The sequence below is a fragment of the Coenobita brevimanus genome, chromosome 54, assembly GCF_032717465.1.
Source record: "Coenobita brevimanus isolate Jiangsu-jjx chromosome 54, ASM3271746v2, whole genome shotgun sequence".
In the NCBI taxonomy this organism is placed as follows: domain Eukaryota; kingdom Metazoa; phylum Arthropoda; class Malacostraca; order Decapoda; family Coenobitidae; genus Coenobita; species Coenobita brevimanus.
In genome coordinates, this window is record NC_137007.1 from 5316423 (window position 1) to 5337997 (window position 21575).

Consider the following 21575-nt stretch of genomic DNA (forward strand, 5'->3'; position numbering starts at 1 on the left):
AAGTCATCCACGTCAAACCCTAGGAAATCGTACTCCACATCTGTTCCGAGAAGCAGACGAGACCAACCATTTTCAAGAGTTTTCACAGGGACTTCCTTCCATGCACTAGCCCAGTTGTACAGCGCAGACTTGATGTTGTAGCGGCGAAGGTTTTCCAAAGTCCGCTTGCCTCGAGTGTCACGTCCTTCCCTGCGCTCGTCCTCGTCCTCGAGAACCACCATCACCTCGTCCAGGAACTTCCGACGGTACAGGCGCTTTGTTGCCACGATCACTCCTTGGTCCATTGGTTGAATGAGAGCAGTCGTATTAGGTGGCAGAAACATGCACCTAATACGGCCATTCTCAGCAACCAAGTCCTTGTCGCACGGGTGGGCAGGTGCATTGTCGAGGAGAAGGAGAGCCTTTACCTGGTCGCGAGGAATTCCCAGTGTCTTCGTCTGGTAATGTATGACCTCCTTGGACGAAGTGATGGTGAAACCAGTCTTTGAAAATCACAGCTGTGAACCATGCTTTCAAAGAATGGTACCATACGACAGGAAGGACATCCATCACCCCACGAAGGCACCGAGGCTGCTTTGCACGGCCAACAATAACGGGCTTAAGCCGGTGCATGCCGTTAGCATTGGCACAACACAAAGCAGATATCCGTTCCTTAGAAAGCTTGCGGCCAGGTACACGCTTCTCCGTCTCATCGGCGAGAGTGTTCGTTGGCACCGAGCGATAGAATAGGCCAGTTTCGTCAGCGTTATAGACTTGACCGAGAGTGAGGCCCTCCCTGTCGATCAAGCCTTTCACCTTGTGCCGAAACTCGTCCACTCCATCCTCGTTAGCGTCCAATGCTTCGCCATGTGCTTTACGGTTAGTAAGGCCATGTCGCAACTTGAACGCGAAGAGCCAACCCTCGGATGCCTTGAAGTCAAGGGCGTCGTGAAGCCTTGCAAACTTCTCAGCAGCAGCCTTCAGCTCCGTTCCACGTACCATCACACCAGCTGCACGTTGCTGTCGATACCAAATCAACGTGGAGCGGTCGATCTCTGCATACTTGGGAGTAAACATAACCTTCCTCTCCACGTTGCGTTTGCTTCTCGACGAGAAGTCAGCCGTGTACTGCATGAGCTTGTCTCGGGAACGCTTGATATCAAACAAAGTCGACCGGGCCAGGTTGAACTCGCGGAGAATGCGAGAGGAAGACCAACCCGCATCAACCTTCTCCAATATCTCCCGTTTCTTCTCCAGAGTCAACACCACTCTCTTCCTTTTCTCAGGAGGCGGGGCCATCATCACACACACTAAGAGTAGGGCAGAGAGCAGCAGGAGGCCTTGCAGCAAGTACGGCACCACCACAAAAGCGAGCACGTGGGCAGCCATTACGAAGAGCGCAGGTCCAGTCGCGGTGAGAGACAGGCGGGAAGTGGGGAGGATGCAGCGGCGCTCTATCGGACGTCGGAGGAATGACGAACCAAAACAATGCTCTCACGCGGCGCGCGCGGCAAGTTCAAATTACGGACGGCAAAAAATCGGGTTTTTTTCCAATTTTTTTGGATTTTCGGACCATTTTGGGAATGTTTGATCCCAGGACGATAAGGTTCGGTTAGTGGGGATGTTCGGTTATTGGGCGTCCGGATATTAGAGTGATTACTGTACTGTCATGCAGTAACTTTTTCACTTCCATGCTCACTTCCCTGTTTCTTATCACTGCTTTCAAAGAACCGCAACCTTTCTTCCCTGCTGTACCCTTTCAAGCACTTCACCCTCCAAACCTCCATCCTTACTCATCACACTACCCAAGTACTTAAACGTACTCACACTTTCCAATTCCTCACTATCCAACCTCGCTGTACATTCACTGACTTCACCTCTCTCAAAGACCATCACTTTACTCTTCCCTACATTCACCTTTAGATTCCATTTCTCACACACTCTCTCAAACTCATCCACCAAGCCTTGCAGCTCCCCTTCGTCTTCACTCAACAACACAGTATCATCTGCAAACAACAGTACAGGGAGTTTCCAGACACTATCCTCTCTCACCAGGGCCACTCCAACTTCCACTACCCTACCTTGTACCTCTTTTATTACCCCATCCATGTACAGATTGAACAACCATGGAGACATGACACATCCCTGTTTCAACCCAACCTTCAAAGAGAAAAATTCACTTAGTTCACCATCCACACGCACTGCAGCCTTCGCACCATCGTACATACTCTTCACAGCATTCAACAACTTCCCATCTACTCCATATATTCTTAACACTTTCCACAATCCTTGTCTATCCACCCTGTCATATGCTTTCTCCAAATCCATGAAAGCCGCATACAACTTCTTTCCCTTCTCTAGAAACTTTTCCACTAAAGATCTAAGAATGAATATCTGATCTACACAACCTCTTCCCTTCCTAAAGCCTCCCTGTTCTTCTCCAACTAATTTCTCTGTTCTTTCTCTAACTCTGTCAATAAGTATCCTACCATACACTCTTCCTATTATACTAAGAATATTACATCTGAATAATACTGTTTATGCACCACATACACCTTATAAACTAGCATAAAGTATTAAAAACAACAAAAATGTAAGAAATTTAAAACTGAAACCTGACAAGCACATGCGTAGGTGGAGACACTTCAGCAGTCTGGTGCACTAGCCCTCACTGCCTCCCTTATGCTACATTCTGCCTTCTTTATTGTATGAACAGTTGACTCATTCACCCTAAACATGCGGTTCCAAGACAATTCACAGGCGTAGGTGGAGACACTTTAGCACAGTCTGGTGCACTAGCCCTCACTGTCTCCCGTATGCTACGTTCTGCCTTCTTTATTGTATGAACAGTTGACTCACCCCAAACATACGGTTCTGAGACAATTCACCATCAAGTCAATTCACCGTCAAAACATGGACAATTCCCCGTCATTCTATTAATATACTTATTATTGATTAATTAATACTTTAATAACTAATTTTCAGGGGGATTTTATAACTCATATAAGTAAAAAACTAGTGTACTGTCCTTGCTAAATAAACTGGTATGTAAATAAATGACGGGGAATCGGCCTGACAGAGAATTGTCGCCAACATTCCTCCCTGAAGTTTGTCCAACACTTTAACTTTGTCAGTGACACCACTTTACCAGCCCACTTTGGTGTGTTACCACATGCATCAATAGCACTACACTTAGGCCCCATGTTGGAAGACAAGGCAAGCAATCACTGGAAGGCAGAAAAATAAGCCACAAATACCGATTCTTGAGTCACGCATGATACGACCGTCGGATTCAAACTGACTGTGTGGTGATTGGTAGACCGACCTTCCACACACACATACACACACACACATACATATATGTATGCACACGGGCAGCAGGTAGGCATTTTTAATATTTTATTTATTTCTCTTGTATATTGAAATTACTTATTTGAATACTATAATTTTATGTTTTAATTATTCTCAAAAAATTCGTGGATAACCGAAATCGCGTGAAAAAAGTTCGCGTGAATTAAGGGTTTACCTTTACTGTATATTGAAAAATGAATCAGGTGATGTACAATGTTTCACTTCATCATTTAACATAAGGCTACATATGAGACACTGGCATTTATACAAATGCCTAAAAACCTCAAGTGAACGACAGACATACTTTAAAATTATACGAATAATCTTTATATTACGTATACATTCTCAGCTAATCAATCAATCTCAATCTACTACATCCAAAAATTGCAATAAACATTACTGAAGACAGCTATGGGAGAAGCCAGATTATAATTCAAAGTCGACTACAGCGAGGTAGAAGCAAGTTAATAATTGACTACAAGTGCAACTAATAAATATTAAAAGCCTACGCTGTTGATAGTTCCCCATGAAATCAGTTATTATGGTATTAATCAAATAATTTTAAATAGTAATCACTCTAATATCCGGACGCCCAATAACCGAACATCCCCACTACCTGGACCTTATCGTCCTGGGATCAAACATTCCCAAAATGGTCCGAAAATCCAAAAAAATTGGAAAAAAAGTTGATTTTTTGCCGTCCGTAATTTGAACTTGCCGCGCGCGCCGCGTGAGAGCATTGTTTTGGTTCGTCATTCCTCCGACGTCCGATAGAGCGCCGCTGCATCCTCCTCACTTCCCGCCTGTCTCTCACCACGACAAGACTTACGCTGTTCGCCATGGCTGCCCACGTGCTCACTTTTGTGGTGGTGCCGTACTTGCTGCAAGGCCTCCTGCTGCTCTCTGCCCTACTCTTAGTGTGTGTGATGATGGCCCCACCTCCTGAGAAAAGGAAGAGAGTGGTGTTGACTCTGGAGAAGAAACGGGAGATATTGGAGAAGGTTGATGCAGGTTGGTCTTCCTCACGCATTCTCCGCGAGTTCAACCTTGCCCGGTCGACTTTGTTCGATATCAAGCGTTCCCGAGACAAGCTCATGCAGTACACGGCTGACTTCTCGTCGAGAAGCAAACGCAACGTGGAGAGGAAGGTTATGTTTACCCCCAAGTATGCAGAGATCGACCGCTCCACGTTGATTTGGTATCGACAGCAACGTGCAGCTGGTGTGATGGTACGTGGAACGGAGCTGAAGGCTGCTGCTGAGAAGTTTGCAAGGCTTCACGACGCCCTTGACTTCAAGGCATCCGAGGGTTGGCTCTTCGCGTTCAAGTTACGACATGGCCTTACTAACCGTAAAGCACATGGCAAAGCATTGGACGCTAACAAGGATGGAGTGGACGAGTTTCGGCACAAGGTGAAAGGCTTGATCGACAGGGAGGGCCTCACTCTCGGTCAAGTCTATAACGCTGACGAAACTGGCCTATTCTATCGCTCGGTGCCAACGAACACTCTGGCCGATGAGACGGAGAAGCGTGTACCTGGCCGCAAGCTTTCTAAGGAACGGATATCTGCTTTGTGTTGTGCCAATGCTAATGGCATGCACCGGCTTAAGCCCGTTATTGTTGGCCGTGCAAAGCAGCCTCGGTGCCTTCGTGGGGTGATGGATGTCCTTCCTGTTGTATGGTACCATTCTTTGAAAGCATGGTTCACAGCTGTGATTTTCAAACACTGGTTTCACCATCACTTCGTCAAGGAGGTCATACATTACCAGACGAAGACACTGGGAATTCCTCGCAACCAGGTAAAGGCTCTCCTTCTCCTCGACAATGCACCTGCCCACCCGTGCGACAAGGACTTGGTTGCTGAAAATGGCCGTATTAGGTGCATGTTTCTGCCACCTAATACGACTGCTCTCATTCAACCAATGGACCAAGGAGTGATCGTGGCAACAAAGCGCCTGTACCGTCGGAAGTTCCTGGACAAGGTGATGGTTGTTCTCGAGGATGAGGACGAGCGCAGGGAAGGACGTGACACTCGAGGCAAGCGGACTTTGGAAAACCTTCGCCGCTACAACATCAAGTCTGCGCTGTACAACTGGGCTAGTGCATGGAAGGAAGTCCCTGTGAAAACTCTTGAAAATGGTTGGTCTCGTCTGCTTCTCGGAACAGATGTGGAGTACGATTTCCTAGGGTTTGACGTGGATGACTTCCATGCACGGCTACGTACGCACGGCAACGATGTTGATGTGGACGATGTTCGTGAGTGGTTGGATGACGACGAGGGCGATCCTGGGTATCAGACGTTGTCTGATATCGAGATCGCGTCTTCGGTTGCTGGTGTCAGTCCCGAACTTGAAGATTCCGACGACGAAGGCGATGATGATGCAGACTCCGCTCAGCAGGACACTACTCCAGCCATCCCCAAGCTGAGCGCACTCCGGGAACATCTAGAGTTCGTCCTAGACTACCTGGAACACCCGGACTGCGACAGGGAGATGGGGCCCTTGGGACTCGTGGAGGAAGTGCGTGCTTTCCGGCAGCGCATCATCAATCGCCAGAATCGTCAGTCCTTGCGTCAGTCAACGATTGACAGTTTTTTCAGGCCCGTGACCCCCGCTGTGCCAAGCCCTGGTTCCACTCCGTTGCCTCCCCACGACAGGCCCTCATGCTCCGAGCCACAGCCCAGCACATCAGCTACAGTGGAGTCACCGCTCGACGTGAGTTTGCGGCTGTCTTCAGAGTCTTCTGTAGTTGGTACGCCATCACCACGACCCACCGATGCACCCCTTGGACGCCTGCCAGTGATACTCTCGGGCTCTGACAGTGAATAAACAGCAAGAACTTCTCCACTAGACCACACGGGAATTTTGAGTGTTGTGCAGTGGAAAAAACTTTGTGTTGTATTAAGGTTTTCAAGTTGGGAGAAAAGACTAAGTAGAAAAGAAATTTTAACGTAACTAACCTTCTTTGTTTTGGCTTTGGAAAATTAAAAAAACTGGGGAAAAGTTAATGTGCAACACTTAAATTAAACTGGAACATTATTTGGACTAAAGTGAACACTGAAAAGAACGGACTTCTGTGTGTTAGTGACTAAGTTCAGTGCAAGACTTCAGGAAGAGTGTAGTGCAAGTGCTTCAGGAAATCGTTCTTACTGTCAGAGTCCGAGAGGAGGCGGTTATTCATCGAGGTGGCCAGGGACTTGCTGTAAGTAGCCAGAATGTTTCATGTTGTACTATTTTCCATACTATATTTACCAGAATGTTTCATATTGTATTTTTTTCCATACTATACTTACCAGAAAGTGTCATACTGTACTTCTTTTCATACTAAACTTACCTCATGCATGTGCAGTAGGAATGTGTTTTTCAGAGTTCGGTTAGGTTCGGTTAGAATAGGTTCGGATAGAGTCCATAAGTACCAGAATGTTTATTAATGTATGAACATACTTCTAAACCCACATTTTATGTTTCTTTTGCATTTATTTCAGTCATTTATGTGCCTTATTGGTGTGATTTGGGTGTTAAATAGGTGCTATGCATGTCCGGAGGGAGTTGTATAGGTGTTTCTCTGAGTTAGGGTCCGTAAGTACAAGTCCATAAGCTGGGGCCCAATATCCGGACGAAACCAATATCCGAACCTACCGATGGCTCTATTGATCCGGATATTGGAGGGGTTACTGTATATGTATAGAATAACGGGGAATCGTCTTGGGAGCGAATTGTCCTGAAGGTGAATCGTCCATGTTTTGATGGCGATCAGAGCTTCACTGTACGTGAGGATTTTCACAGCTCAACACCTTTTCGTACTGTTTAGACATGCCTCCCAAGCGCCCTGCATTATCTCCAGCATTGGGGGAGCCCGCTGCAAAGCAGCAGCAGCACCGTAATCTAACTTTGGAGAGGAAATTGGAAATTATAAGATGCCACGAGAAGGGGCAGGGAGACTCGGAGATCGAGCGTAGGGAGTAATCGGACCAGCACAGGACTTTGACCATTCAGTACAGGGGCAGATGTACATTTTACCTGAAGTTGTGGGTTACAGCCCATTTCCCGCGCACAGCTAGAGCCCAGTGGCCACAATACCGAATGTCTGAATGTGTCAGCCAGCTGGCCAAAGTTCTCAGGGACTTTTATGTAATACCAAGTAAATTCAGATACTAGTTTAACAGCCAAGATCCAGTATCTGGATAACGAACACGTCCGGATAAATGAGAGATTACTATATTTTGGCAATACACACACACACACACACACACACACACACACACACACACACACAAAAACACTACAGTATTGCCATGCCTGCTAAAAGCTGGTGATAAAGATGTCACAGGAGATGAAATGTGGGAGTATGGTTACAGTGTTGAAACAAAAAGGCAGTCGTCGCAGTGGGTTGGAACACTGTCATCGCAACTAAAAAAAAAGCATGTCAGAGTTGCTCAAATGTGAAGGTTATGTTGATCATTTTTCTTACTGGAAGGGCATCATTTACTATGAACTTGTTCCATGACATCATACAGTCAACAGACTTTTACTGAATGTCCTGAAGCATTTGAGAGAGGCAGTGCAAAGGAAGAGGCCTGAGGAATGGACAAACAAAACAAGGATGCTGCACCATGTCAATGCACCTGCTCATGTGTCACCTGAATCTGTGACTTTTTGGCAAAGCACGAGACGACTATTGCCCCTTTGCCACCCTACCCTCATGACCTGGCCCATGTGGACTTTTTTTTTTTTTTTCTCAAAGTTGAAATCCACTATGAAATGTTATCAATTTCACATTAGAGAGGAGAGAGAAGAAAATTCACCAAGTACACAAAACACACATTCACTCAAGCGCGTGTACCTTGATGACGAAGTGATGTGGTGCAATGCAGCCACCGTTAGACTGAGGTTCAAAGTCACTGCTACACAGCGCTCCCATCACGATCACACTAGGCCAGTTAGTTGGTGTGCTATTTAAAATGCTCAGTTTCTTTTTTGACAGACCTTGTACACAGTACGTGATTCATACAACCCCTGCCACTCTACAAACCATCCTGTTCATCATTCACCAGATAGTCTACTTTCTTCCTTGTGATACTTTCCTTATTACCACTATCAAATAACTTTCTTGTGACACCCATCTGACTTATTTCATGATCATTTTTCTGCTCACTTCAATCACCTTTACTTCTGTACACAGGCACAATCATTATCTTCAACTCCACTGGTAAAACTTCATTCCTCCAGGTCTTCTGGTATATTTCCAAACAGCTCATTCCACTCTTGACTACAATTTATTATTTTTGCATATCACTCACCAACTCCTTCTGCTGCCCAATTCAACTTCTTCATTACAACCATTGCCACATTCATGTGCACTACATGCATTCTCTGACCACCACCAAATTCAAAATATTTTTTACTAGTGTTCTGGTCTAGTAGCAGATAACTGGATACCCTGAGAGGTATTACCATGGGAGCAAAATGTGGCGACATGTCTGGTAAACTGAGTCGAAGTCTGAGCTGAGACTCATTATTACTAAGCTTATTGCACATGTTGGATTTCTTTTTTTTTCCAACAGCTTCCAGGAACTGTTGGGAAGTATTTAACTGGTTCTGACATTTTGTTTATCATCTGTAACAAAGCTAACCTCAATACAAGTACAGTATGTCGATTCCTCAAAAGGAAGCATGGCATCATCTGACTGACTGACCTTTGGTCTTGCCATTCATATTTTTTATTTTAATCTTTCCATCTGCTCCTTTATTTTTCTTCCGTAACTTAACACTTTTATTTTCACATAATTTCCAGTAATTTTCTATTTTTTCCCTTTCCTTTTTTTTTTTTTTTTTTTTTTTAACACCAATTTTTATTTTCAGCTTACACCTGGCCCTCCATATTTGCATGGGTTAGGGGACACAGACCCCCGTGAATGTGGAATTTCCACGAATGTTTGGTGCACCCTCCCATAAATGCCTTTACAGCCGCACATCACCCCCTGTGAGCAAGTGTGCACATATGGTACTGTACCTAATAAACTATACCTGGGACCTGAAAGCAGCATAAAATATCACAAACAGTTGATGACTTGCCCACACTTACCCCAACTTCTTGCAATCATACTCATTAAATTCAATCCTGGCTCCACAGAGGGCCAATCCATGAATCTTCGAAGCCCACGAAAGTTGATTCTGTGAATGTGGAGGGCCTGGTGTATTTTACGTTACTTTTTCTTGTAAATTCATCATTTACCTTTTTCTTTATTCTCTTTATAGTTTTCTCACTCTTGGTAAACTTCTATCCTGCACATGAATTCCTTTCTTGCATCCACCCAATCCACTCTCTTGTTTCTTACACTGCTCTTCAAAAGTCCATATCCCACCACATTGTTCTTTTAGTGTCAACATCCTTGCAAACCCACACACAACTTTATTCTGCTGTCCAGTTACACAAACATCCTACAAATTATTGCCCAAACTTACTTGCACAGTGTTATCAAGAGGAGTGATTATAGCTGGAGCAAGCGGATGGAAGGCTGATGATTCCATTGTGGGATAAGTTCTCGGGGAGAGGTTGGCAGGACCAGGTTCACCAGCAAACATGCAAGAGCGATCATAAAACATCAGCTGTAAGATAAAAAGAGTTTCTGTGGTAACAACATGATAACGGCTGGAAGAAACAATTCGACAACTAACGTTTAATAATACTGCATCATAATCAAATTTGAATCTTAGCCAATGAATATTCAAATATCAATGAACTTGAATGTTAACTGAAGCTTTCTAATAAATGGAACACAATATGCATTTATGTTATCCACACTGAGCACACACCTGACACTGTAATTTCTGACAAATATTAAACATGTTGCTCTTTTAAGGTACTATAGATATGATGCTATCACAGTTATATTACAACCTGTATTAATATCTTACATCAGGTAGTTCTTCATGTGGTGTCGCTCGTTCACTGTCACTATCTGCTAGCGTCTCTGAGGCCTTAAGAGACATCACCTCCTCTGTCTGCTGGTTGCTCAGCTCCCTCTCAAACATCTGATCATCATGGAAGATATTGTCACTGCTAAAGTTGTCAGATAAGCTTGGGTCATCTACCATCTCCTCCTCTTGCTCATGTGTTGTTGGCTCTACCTTTCCCCCGATATGAATGGTCGATCTAATCACAGAGTGGCTTGAAGCTACCTGGGTCACTTGAGAAGTTCTGTTTGTACTGGATGAACTAGCCTGAGAGGAACTGCCTTGAGGCTCAATTTTACATTTAACATCATTCTTCTCCTCCAGCCGATTCTCTTGCACCTGTGATGAGGAAGACCGATGATGCTCATAAGCATTTAAATATGAATGAGTCACTTTTCTATTCTGTGACTTTTGATTTGATGTTCCATTCACAGCTGAACTTGTACTTGGTAGGTTTGGACTGTGTTCTCCTGCAAATACCTCTTCTACTGCCCCCAACACCTGCTCCTCAACATAAACCATTTCCTGAAGAGCAGAGTCACCTAACAGTGTATTAAGAGTGCGTTCAGAAGCCATGAATAACTGCTGCTCACTATCGCAACTAATATGATCCTGTCCTCCTCGGTTTGTCTGCTTACTATGGTTTGCAGAGTTGGATGCATGACCTGCATCTACTCCAGAGGAGTGAACACTACTGATATTTAAGGTACTGCTGCTTACTTCACGCTTTTGCATCTGAGCCTGTTTCAGTTCTATCAACCTATTACCTGCTGGAAAATTGGAGCTTATAACTGGAGGAACCTTGTTGTCTTCCATGCTGTACGTAACCTTATCATTCGGGACATTTAATCCCGACTGGCTACCATTTGTGTCTGAGGTAGTGCGACTACAGTGGCCTTTTTCAGTAAAAACCACTTCCATTGGTTGATCAACAGGGATGTTATATTGGTTGATGAAACTGCTATCTAATTCACTCTCAATAGTAATGTTGCGTGCTGGAGAGGGGACATTTGGATCAATGTGAATACTGGAACTGTCATGGTAGTCTGGGTCATTTCTGCACTTGCTTGGTACTGGAATTACAAGAGTGGCCAAGGGGTCCTCTTCCTGAAGCCCTTCACAGTAATCCTGTTTATCCTCCTCAATATCTATGTCATTGTCATCATCACAGAACTCTGAATCTATGCTCAGGGGGTTTTCATCAAGGCATTCTGATCTTACCTCATCCATTTCATTAGCTGTGATGGAGATGGTATTTTTCACATCATAACTTGCTGGTTCAGTTTTGGTGGAGGTTATGTCCTGCTTCTTTGATCCACTAGTTGATGGTTGCTGATTTTGTGAATCCCCATTTTTCTGGCTTTCATTCATCAATAATGCCCGAACAAGCTCTTGGTTAATGATCTCCTTTAGTCGATCCTTTTGACCAACAAGGTCTCTGGGGAGAGAGATGCTAATATTCTGTCCTATATTTATAGTGGCTTTTTGGAGTCCACTATTTTGTGGCAAGGTTGGTCTAATGAATGTCATATTATTGTTGGAAACATTTGCCTCTGGACTGCCTTCCAATCTAACATTATTATTAACTGAGGATGATGGCATTTCTTCAGGCGCATAATGACTTGTTTTGTCTATGTAACACACTGGGGCATCTGGCAGTGGTGGTCGTGTTGACTGGTGGGCAATGTTGCTATAGATACCTCCAACCACTGTTCCAGGAGATGCAATGGAGACTTGAGTTGGTGTCTGCTGTCTGACAGTCACAGTTTGGGATGTGGTTGTTGGTGCCTGAACCAACAGTGTCTGACTGGTTGATGGAGCAGTTGCTAGTACAAGGCCCCCTGAGCTAGGGATAAGATAACTGACCCCATTATTGCTCAACTGCAAGTTGTTTGGTATTACACTTCCAGCAGGAAAAACATTATTGCCAATAAGCAAATAGTTATTCCCAGGTGCACAAGGCTGCACTGAAGCAGCAGCAAGAGGCACAGCATTCCTAGGTGGCTGTATGATGGGTCCTATGGAACTTAGCTTGACTGGCTGTGTCTGGGGAAGGTGAGGGGGAGGGGCAGCCTGAGGGACAGTTGCCAGTGGAGCACCTAATGATGGCTGTTGAGGTGGGGGATTTCCAGAAAGTAACAAGGGAGCCTGAGAGGTGGTGGTAGGTCTGGTTGAGATGGGTGGTGCTGTGGTTACTGGGACAGGGGGAAAGGAGGGCCTGCGTGGGCGTCCAGGCCCACGTCGTGTAACCAACTCTGGCAGAGGGCGGCCATGGGTGACTGCACGGATGATCTCTTCTTTACTGTGCCGGGCCAGATGCTGGGTGAGGTTTGCCTGGTTGGTGCCACACACCAGGCACATTGCCGCCACATTCACACCAACATCAACACCATCGCCACCCGCCATTTTTCTGTAAAAAATAATTACAGGTACTGTAATGTTCAGCGACTGTATTACACAAAGTTGACATTAGGTTTATATGTCTACTCAAAAAAAAAACTGAGTTAGATCTAAGCATTAAAAAAATAGTCCTAACCATTACTGTGATTTAATACTAACATGTTACTCAATATTCTCCTTATTCTAACCCAAGAAGGGATATTTGGTTGATGGAATACCTGCACTGAAAACAAAAGATATTGGAGTGTTGATACCACTGTCATAAATAGCACCAAAATGTTGATTACACCAGTCAATGCAATTTTTTCTTATGGTTTTAATTTACCTTACCATACAAAAGATCCTGGAATTAAGTTTTGACACCACAATTTTATGGAATTTTCCAAAAAATAAATAATTAACCATTAATGATCAGTCCCCATCCTGGAACACATGTCATGAAGACGTAGGTCCCCAATCCAGAACGTTTAGACACTCTTACGTTCTCAGCTACAGCTCTACAATAAATAACTGTAGGACATTGGAATGCAACTCATTTTAAAGCTAGAGTCGTACTTTGCTGGGCATAAAGATTTTTATGATAGGTTTAATAAATTACCGAGTTTTTCTGAAACATGCTCACTCCTGACGGTTGATTTTATAAACAATGCCCGACCCCATGGGGTTAAAGTATGGTTCACCTTAAGACAGATCTTCAAGCTGTATGACCCTAGCTTCCTCCACAGCTAAACACTTATCCTGATGATCACCTCTCAGCATCTAGTCCCATGTTTTCTTAACCCGTGGATTGCGCAATTAGCTTTTTTTTTATCCCACCCGGTGGTGTGCAAAAAACAAGTTTTTTTTTTTTTGTAATAAACTTGAAGATAAACATCCAGGGCATCATCTGGTTAAAAAAAAAAAAAAAAAAATTTCTTTCTCTATCTCTGTCTTTGCGTAGCGCCATGTGTAAGTTTGTGTAGGGGAGTAGTGAAAAAATGAAATATATACAGTACTATACCATATATATTTGCTTCTGTTTACCCCCTGGGGGTAGGGGGGTTTCAAGAATACTCCCTCAGTATCCCTGCTTGTCGTACGAGGTGACTAAAAGGGTTGGTGGTGGGTTAGTGTCCCACCCCATAAAAAGAACTAACTAAACAAGCAAATATAGCACCTCGTACCAGGACAGACCATACGTTGACGACTAAGGAATGGACAAAGGACATTCTGAGAATGGGGACATGGAATGTGAGAGGAGTGAATGATGAAGTGGAAGAGAGAGAGATTGTTCAAGTGCTTTAGGATGCAAAGTGGATATATGTGGATTGACTGAAACTAAGTGGAAAGGTGAAACGGTTAAAAGGGTGGGAATATGATTTAGGTATATGTGCGGAAGTTAATGAGAATGAGAGGGCAAATGAGAGAGTAGGTCTGATGATATGCAAGAAGTGGAAGGAGAATATAAGAGAGTATGGAACAGTGGGTGCAGGGATTGTATGGGTGAGGATGAAAGTAGGTATACAAGCGTGGAGGATTGTATGTGCGTATGTGCCGACAGAGGATCGAGTGGCAAGAATGAAAGATGAGTTTTGGATGAGTGTAGAAGTATGTATGGACAAATCTGAGAGGAACGAGAAAGTGCTTTTGATTGGAGACATGAATGGCAAAGTTGGGAATGTACAAGTGGATGGAGTGGTTGGTCAGTGGGGTGTGCCAGTTGAAGTAGATGGGAATGGTAGTGCTTTGGTGGACATCTGTGCTGGTAAGGGGTTGGCAATAACTAACACCTACTTTCAACATAAGATGATCCACAGGCATACATGGAGAGTAATGAGGAGGATGGATGGTGAACTTGTTGAACGAAAGGCAATGACAGACTACGTGTGTGTGGATGAGCGAATGAGAAGACATGTGTTGGATGCAAGAATGTGGAGAGGGTGGAGGAATCGAGTCTTGGACCATCACTTAGTGATGGCCAAGGTAAAGTTGCAAAGAAAATGGTTGAAGAGACGAAGAAGAAGACAGGAGGAAACAGCTCCTGTGAGAAGAGTGGAGAAGTTGCAAGATAATGAGAAAATGGCAGAGTATAAATGCATTGTGGAAGAAAGATTAGGAAGGAATGAGTTAGAGCAGATGGAAGGAGTGGAAGACATATGTAAGATATTCATGGAAGAGATAGGCGCAGCAGCGTGTGAGGTGGTTTGTGAAGTGAGGAGGATATGCAAGGGTGTGCAAGGGACAGCATGGTGGAATGATGAGGTGAAACAAGCTGTGGAACAAAAGAAGAAGGCATATAGTGAATGGTTAGTGAGCAGAGGTAGGGGAGAAGATGAGAGAGAGAAGAGATAGGTATTTGTGAGCAGGAGAAGGGAGGTGAAGAGACTGGTAATGGAGTAAGACGAAAGTGGATGAAGAATTTGGGAGGAATCTGAGTGTGAAATGGAGGAAGAGTAAGAAATTGTTTTGGAAGGAGGTAAAGAAAGTAAGGCAGTGTGAAAGGGGAAATAGTAGGGGAGTGAAAGACAGGAATAATAGATTGTTGGTGGAGAAGAGAGAAAAATTGAGGAGATGGAAGGAGCACTTTGAGGATTTGTTGAATGCAGAGAGTGAGAGCAGTGCGAGTATAAGTGGTTGGAGAATGGCTGGGAGAAGAAGAGATGAGAGGAGGGAGGAAGAGATCAGTAGCGCAGTAGTGGAAGCAATGAAGAAGATAAAGATGGAAAAGGCCCCAGGAATTGATGAAGTGTGTGGTGAAATGCTGAGGTATGGGGGTGTGATTGTTGTGGTGTGGATATGGAAGTTGTGTAGATTGGCTTGGGAAGTGTTCCAGAGGACTGGAAATCAGGTATAATTGTTCCTTTATACAAAGGAAAAGGGGAGAGAGAAGTATGTGGCAACCATAGGGGTATTTGCCTTCTTAGTGACTGGAAAAATATATGGTATAATACTCATTGACAGGGTTAGGCATAAGACAGAGGAGCTAGTTGGAGAAGAACAAGGGGGATTTAGGAAGGGAAAAGGGTATGTAGATCAGATATTTGTTCTAAGATGTTTAGTGGAGAAGTATCTAGAGAAGGGAAAGAAAGTGTACAGTATGATGCCTTTATGGACGAAGGAGCTAGGGCTATGGTGTGAGTGGATGGTGAGCTGAGTGAGTTCTTTGATCTTAATGTGGGACTGAAACAGGGTTGTGTGATGTCTCCATGGCTGTTTAATATATACATGGATGGGGTTGTAAAGGAGGTGCAAGGTACGGCAGTGGATGTGGGAGTGGCTCTAATGAATGAGGGAGAGATTTGGATGATTCCAGTGTTGCTGTTTGCTGATAATAAAGTATTGTTGAGTGAAGATGAATTGGAGTTGCATGGTTTGGTGAATGAATTTGGGACAGTGTGTGGGAAGAGGAATCTGAAAGTTAATGTAAATAAGAGTAAAGTTATGGTGTTTGAGAGGAATGACGTTACAGAAGGTACAGTGAGGTTGGATGGTGAGGATATGGAGAATGTGAGTGCATTCAAGTACCTGGGTAGTGTGATGAGTAAGGATGGAGCTTTGGGGATGAAAAGTGTGAAAGGGTACAGCAGGGAAGGAAGGTTGTTGGTTCACTGAAAGCAGTGATGAGAAATAGGGAGGTGAGTATGGAAGTTAAGAAGTCACTGCACGATAGTATTGTGATCCCTACCCTGACGTACTGAAGCAAGGCGTGGACCTTTGCAAGAGGGGAACAAGTCAAGAGTGAAAGCAGTGGAAATGAGTTACTTGAGAGGAGCATGTGGAGTGACATGGAGGGACAGGGTGACTAATGAAGAAGTGAAGGAACGTTGTGGGGTGGATGTGGATGTGGTTGAGAAGATTAGGAGAAATACACTGAGGTGGTTTCGACATGTGGAAAGAATGGAGAATGAAAGACTGACTAAGAGGGTGTATGTAGGTGAGGTGGAGGAAGGGAGAGGGAAGGGTAGACCGAGGATGAGGTGCAGGGATGGAGTAGAGAGGTATATGAGGGAGGGGGGAGTGAGTTGGGGGGAGGGTAGTCAAATGGTGGGTGACAGAGCGACTTGGAGGCGTTTTGTCTGCGGCCACCCTTTGCGGGATTAGGGCATAGGGCTATAGATAGATAGATAGTTTCTGTTTATTATAAACTTGAAGATAAACATCCAGGGCATCAATTGGTGAAAAAAAAAAAACTCTGTCTTTGCGTAGTGCCATGCATAAGTTTGCATAGGGGTGGAGTACTTAGCGGTGATGCATGGCCAACACAGCCTGAGCTGTGGCTCGCAACGCAACACTTCTCAGCCTGAGCTGTGGCTTGCAACACGACGCTTCCCAGTCTGAGCTGTGGCTTGCAATCCACAGGTTAAGAAATTCTTCATCTTTTCCCAAACATATTCATATTATGATGCTTCAACTGGTGTATTTTAAACATTAACTGCTTATATTCCTGTGTGAAAATCTTGCAGATGAGGTAGACAAATTTAAATTTGGGGTATCTCTTAATTCAACACCATACTAATGCTGCTTTATTAAGGTACAGTTGTGAAGTAATGTACTGTATACGGTACCCAGTATATATACTTTTCCAAGAATGTATATCAGCAATAGAAATGGCATAAAAAATGGTAAAACATGGTTTCATTGGTAAAAGAAATTACCATTCTTTACTAAATAATTACAAGTACTGTACCATATACAAAAAACATATCTTTAAGTTCAGAGATTAACACCCTTATAAATGCTTGAGTATACTTGTAAGTCTGATTACTACACTCAAGTGGTACAATATTATTTTACAAGCTGCCAATATGTAATTCAGAAATATCACCACCATAAACGCATAGCACAGTATAATACCTAAGAAGGCTAATAAACCCCCAAAACCCCATTCACAAATTGGTATTTACAGAGATACTGAATTTACAGTAATAAAAATGTCACAAAACACCATACCTTGGATCTTTACTCTGCCAGTCCGTGTAAAAAATGCATGTGTTCGTATGTGTGTGTTTCTCCTTCGGTCTACTGCGAATGCATCTTCTAGGTCTGTTTCTGCCACTCATAGGAATACTTTTGGTCACGTGATGGTATTATACCAATCAACTTGAAGGATGACATGGAGGGATGGAGTGGAGAGGTACGGTATATGAGAGGGGGTGTGAGCTGGGAACAGGGCAATGAAATGGCTGGGAACAGGGCAATGAAATGGCAGGGGACAGGGGGACATGGAGGCGATTTGTTTGTGGCCACCCCTTACGGGATTAAGGTGTCTGGTAATAGATAAATAGATAGAATCTAAAGTGCGCTCTTTCATTCATTCTAGGTAGAAAATGCAAATCCTTCTCGCTATAGCTTCCGACAAAGTAGGATGTGATCTGTGTACCAGTGTGATATTGATTATTTACGCGTTATTAAGCACTTCCAGTTGGTGGTTTCTGATGCGATTTGTGTGATTTTTGCCTTTGTTTTCTTTTGAAAATGCTTCACTTCAGTTACTCATCCAGTCAAAGTTCATGATTGGAAAAGTGGAAAAATGAAGCATTTCCAACAAAAAGGAAGGTCAGATCTCATCAAAACTACCAGAAAAATATACAGCACAACCTCGGGGGTGTATTGGCAACTTGTAAAATGTACTACTTACGCACTACTGTCTTTCAAAATTTCCTTCTGACAATGAGCTCTAAGTGATTACAAATGCTATCATACAGCTGCTGCTTCATATTAAGAGAGGAGAGTAATCCTGATCAAATTTGCATTGTTTAAATACTTCATGATAAACATCAGTCTCATAAAACATATTTACATCAGTCCTACTTCATGTTTTTCATAAAGATCCTTTGATTGCATACATAATGGGCCATGGGTACTTCCTGACTGTCACTATAATAATTGTATGCCTACCCTGAAAACATTTTGGTCAAGCAGGCTCATTAGGGTACATTAAATTAGAGAGCCATTATCAGCTGGGTAGCTTGAAAGCATACTAAACTGTAGGTCCTGGCCAAGCAGCAGCTTAAAAAAAAAAAAAAAAAAAAAAGTTTGTGTATCCTTTGTGTAAAACATTAAGAACAAAATGAAGTAGATTGTGCCAAACTATCAGGAGAGCACAAAATATTTGCCCACCAATTACTGAGACGTGCTTCACAACTTAAACTGTCTATACTGATTCCTTAAAACTTTAGAAATTTAAACTGTAAACAAATAAACTATTAAATGCCAGAGCAGTGACCACAGAGTTGCCAGATACCACTAAGCCTTAACAAGCAATCAATAACACGATTGTTTAATTATATCACTTCTAACGTGATACTCAGACATGTATTGGTGACTCTACATTAGAACCGTATTTCCAAACCCAAGAATTTTCAAATTCCAACAAAAAATTCGCCCGTAAATCCCAGCAACAGCAGAGGAAGAAGTCATGCGAGCAACACACCTGAGAACATTACATCCCCTTAATACCTAACTTCCTTGATATACCTCTTCATTCAGCTCACCAAAGCAACATCCAGTGCCTTACCTAGCTGGCTGGTCCGGCTCTCCTGGACTCTTAGGAAGTTAGAGGGCGGCCATAGTGCGATATAATTATGAAGCAGACCCCGACCCCTTTGTCACATCTCTTGTAATGGCGGGCGCTTAGCTCACGATACTGGCACTAGCCTCGCTACATGATTGTGATTTAGGTTTGCTAAGTTCTCGTGAACTGTTAGTAGATGCAGGTAAACAACAGATGATTTTTTTTCTGAAACACTTCTAAAGACCTTTATCTTAGGTAAGATGTTTCATATTATATTATAAACACATCACAGAAATGACTCTATAGAAATATTTGTAGATAGCAATGATGTATCACAACTTACGACAGTATCTGAAAGCCTTAAAATCAATGAACGATGAATTATGAACTTTTTAGTGCCCAAATCATATAATAATCAAGTTTTCTTCCCGAACGATGATAATATCATTGGAAGTGTATAGATTTCACAGGCTCCCAGCAGAGTACGAACGGAATCAAATGAATATATAAAATATTCGTGCTGTTAACGATGTCCAAAAATACAGGAATAACTTTAGAATAAATATTTGTGCACACAACAACTAAATGGTCATCTTCTATATCACCTTATGCTTGTATTTAAAATTTATACAGCCGTGCAACGAAATAACCAAGTAGAAACATTAGAAGAAAAGAGCTTCATTGACAACATAAACAAAAGCTTGAGGAATCAGCTGATAAATGTAATGTTTGTTTTATTTCTTTCGGCAACTTGGGTATGGTGTATGCACTTCGTAACTGCTTACTGCATGTAACTATATTTGCTGAAGATGTGTGGCAAGACACCACCTTTTGTTATATAATACACATTATGTACTCCATACTTTTACATTTCAATTCTTTTTATGAGTGCCAGGCCTAGATTCCTAGAATAAAACTTTAGTTTCACAAAGTAAACAGGATCAATTCCCTGTCGTAACTCAGACATCTTTCACAACAATAAGTATTATCAAATCTACAGGCAGGACAAGGGAATGGAGGTGAATAGCTTTCTCATTTCTCCTTTCACACAAAACACTAACTTTAGTAACAAAATGATGGTCGGTTTGATCCGCTCTCTGCAGGAAGAACAAGGAAGGGCAGAATCTTCTTATTTATTAATAACGTACCCTATGTCCGAATATGTGAAAGACAACAGCCATAGGTGTACATATACATATAAATATACACATACTATACTATATGGTTTTATATTGTTATTACAGATAAATACACATATGGAGAGAGAGATTTAATTGAAATATTTATTGTTAAGGTATGCTAGTACTTATACAACAAAGAGAAAGTGGTAGGACTCATTCGATTATATATATATATATATATATATATATATATATATATATATATATATACTAATCCTACGTTGCCCCATGAGGAGCGTAGGAGCCCGGGGCTAGGCAAGTTGGTCCTGACGTTTAAGATGAGTGACCAGCCTCACTCATTCCTGAGTGGCATTATTTGAGCAATAAACCCCAACCATCACTTGGATATAAACCTGCACCGGCTCAATCCGATTGGAGTGCCTTCCACCAGGCGCCATAATTTGGTTATATGGTTACCACCCAACGTAGTAAATGGTTTCCTGGCGTACAGGAAACCATTTGGCTTGTCTTTCAATGTAGAGTCACCCATAGACAGAAGGAAGAGGAAAGAAAGAAGGAAAGGACATAAGAGGAAGGAAGAGAGGAAATGGCAGCCACCTGCGAACAGCACTACATCGAGTGAGTGGATGGTGAGCGCCTCCACCTACCACAATTATATATATATATATATATATATATATATATATATATATATATATATATATATATATATATATGAATTGGGCCCCATTTCTGATACACCCCGGGCTCCTATTCTCCTCAATGGGGCAACATATGATTGAATGTATATACTCGTGTATATATATATATATATATATATATATATATATATATATATATATATATATATATATATATATATAGATTAGGGGTGTCCAGCACTTATAGGGGGAAAAATCAATATTAGATATTTTGGTGGGCAAAGTGTGCAACCGATTCCACTTTATAAAGTATTCAAGCAAAAATTTGTTTTTTTATCATTGCAAAGTCGTACTTTACTACCCCTGCATTCTGTAAATCTAACTCATCTGAGCACGTGGAGGATATGGTAAAGAAAGGTAAGAATAAACAATGTGGTACCAAAAGAAACAATATTTTTGGGCTATACAACAAGCATAATCAGTTTATTACATGTGGGATTTTTTGGTCGAGTCGTAGAGGGCTCTGTGGTGCTGCACATTGAAGATCAGCTTCTTCATTCTTCGTCAGACCACTGTTGTAGTCCATCGCCAGTATGACTGTCCGCTCAGCAGC

At 42.7% G+C, this 21575-nt stretch overlaps 1 protein-coding gene across 1 annotated transcript in view; it reads right to left on the reverse strand.

The window, feature by feature from the left end:
- LOC145400926 (uncharacterized) overlaps positions 1-19277 on the reverse strand; it is a 127383-nt gene extending 108106 nt beyond the window's left edge. The window contains exons 1-3 of the mRNA XM_080273287.1: positions 19183-19277; positions 10248-12696; positions 9795-9938 (exon numbers count right to left, since the gene is read on the reverse strand). Of these exons, the coding sequence (XP_080129413.1) occupies positions 9795-9938; positions 10248-12692 (2589 nt within the window). The 5' untranslated portion in view covers positions 12693-12696; positions 19183-19277. The remainder of the gene's footprint in view (positions 1-9794; positions 9939-10247; positions 12697-19182) is intronic.
- Positions 19278-21575: the final 2298 nt, after the last annotated feature.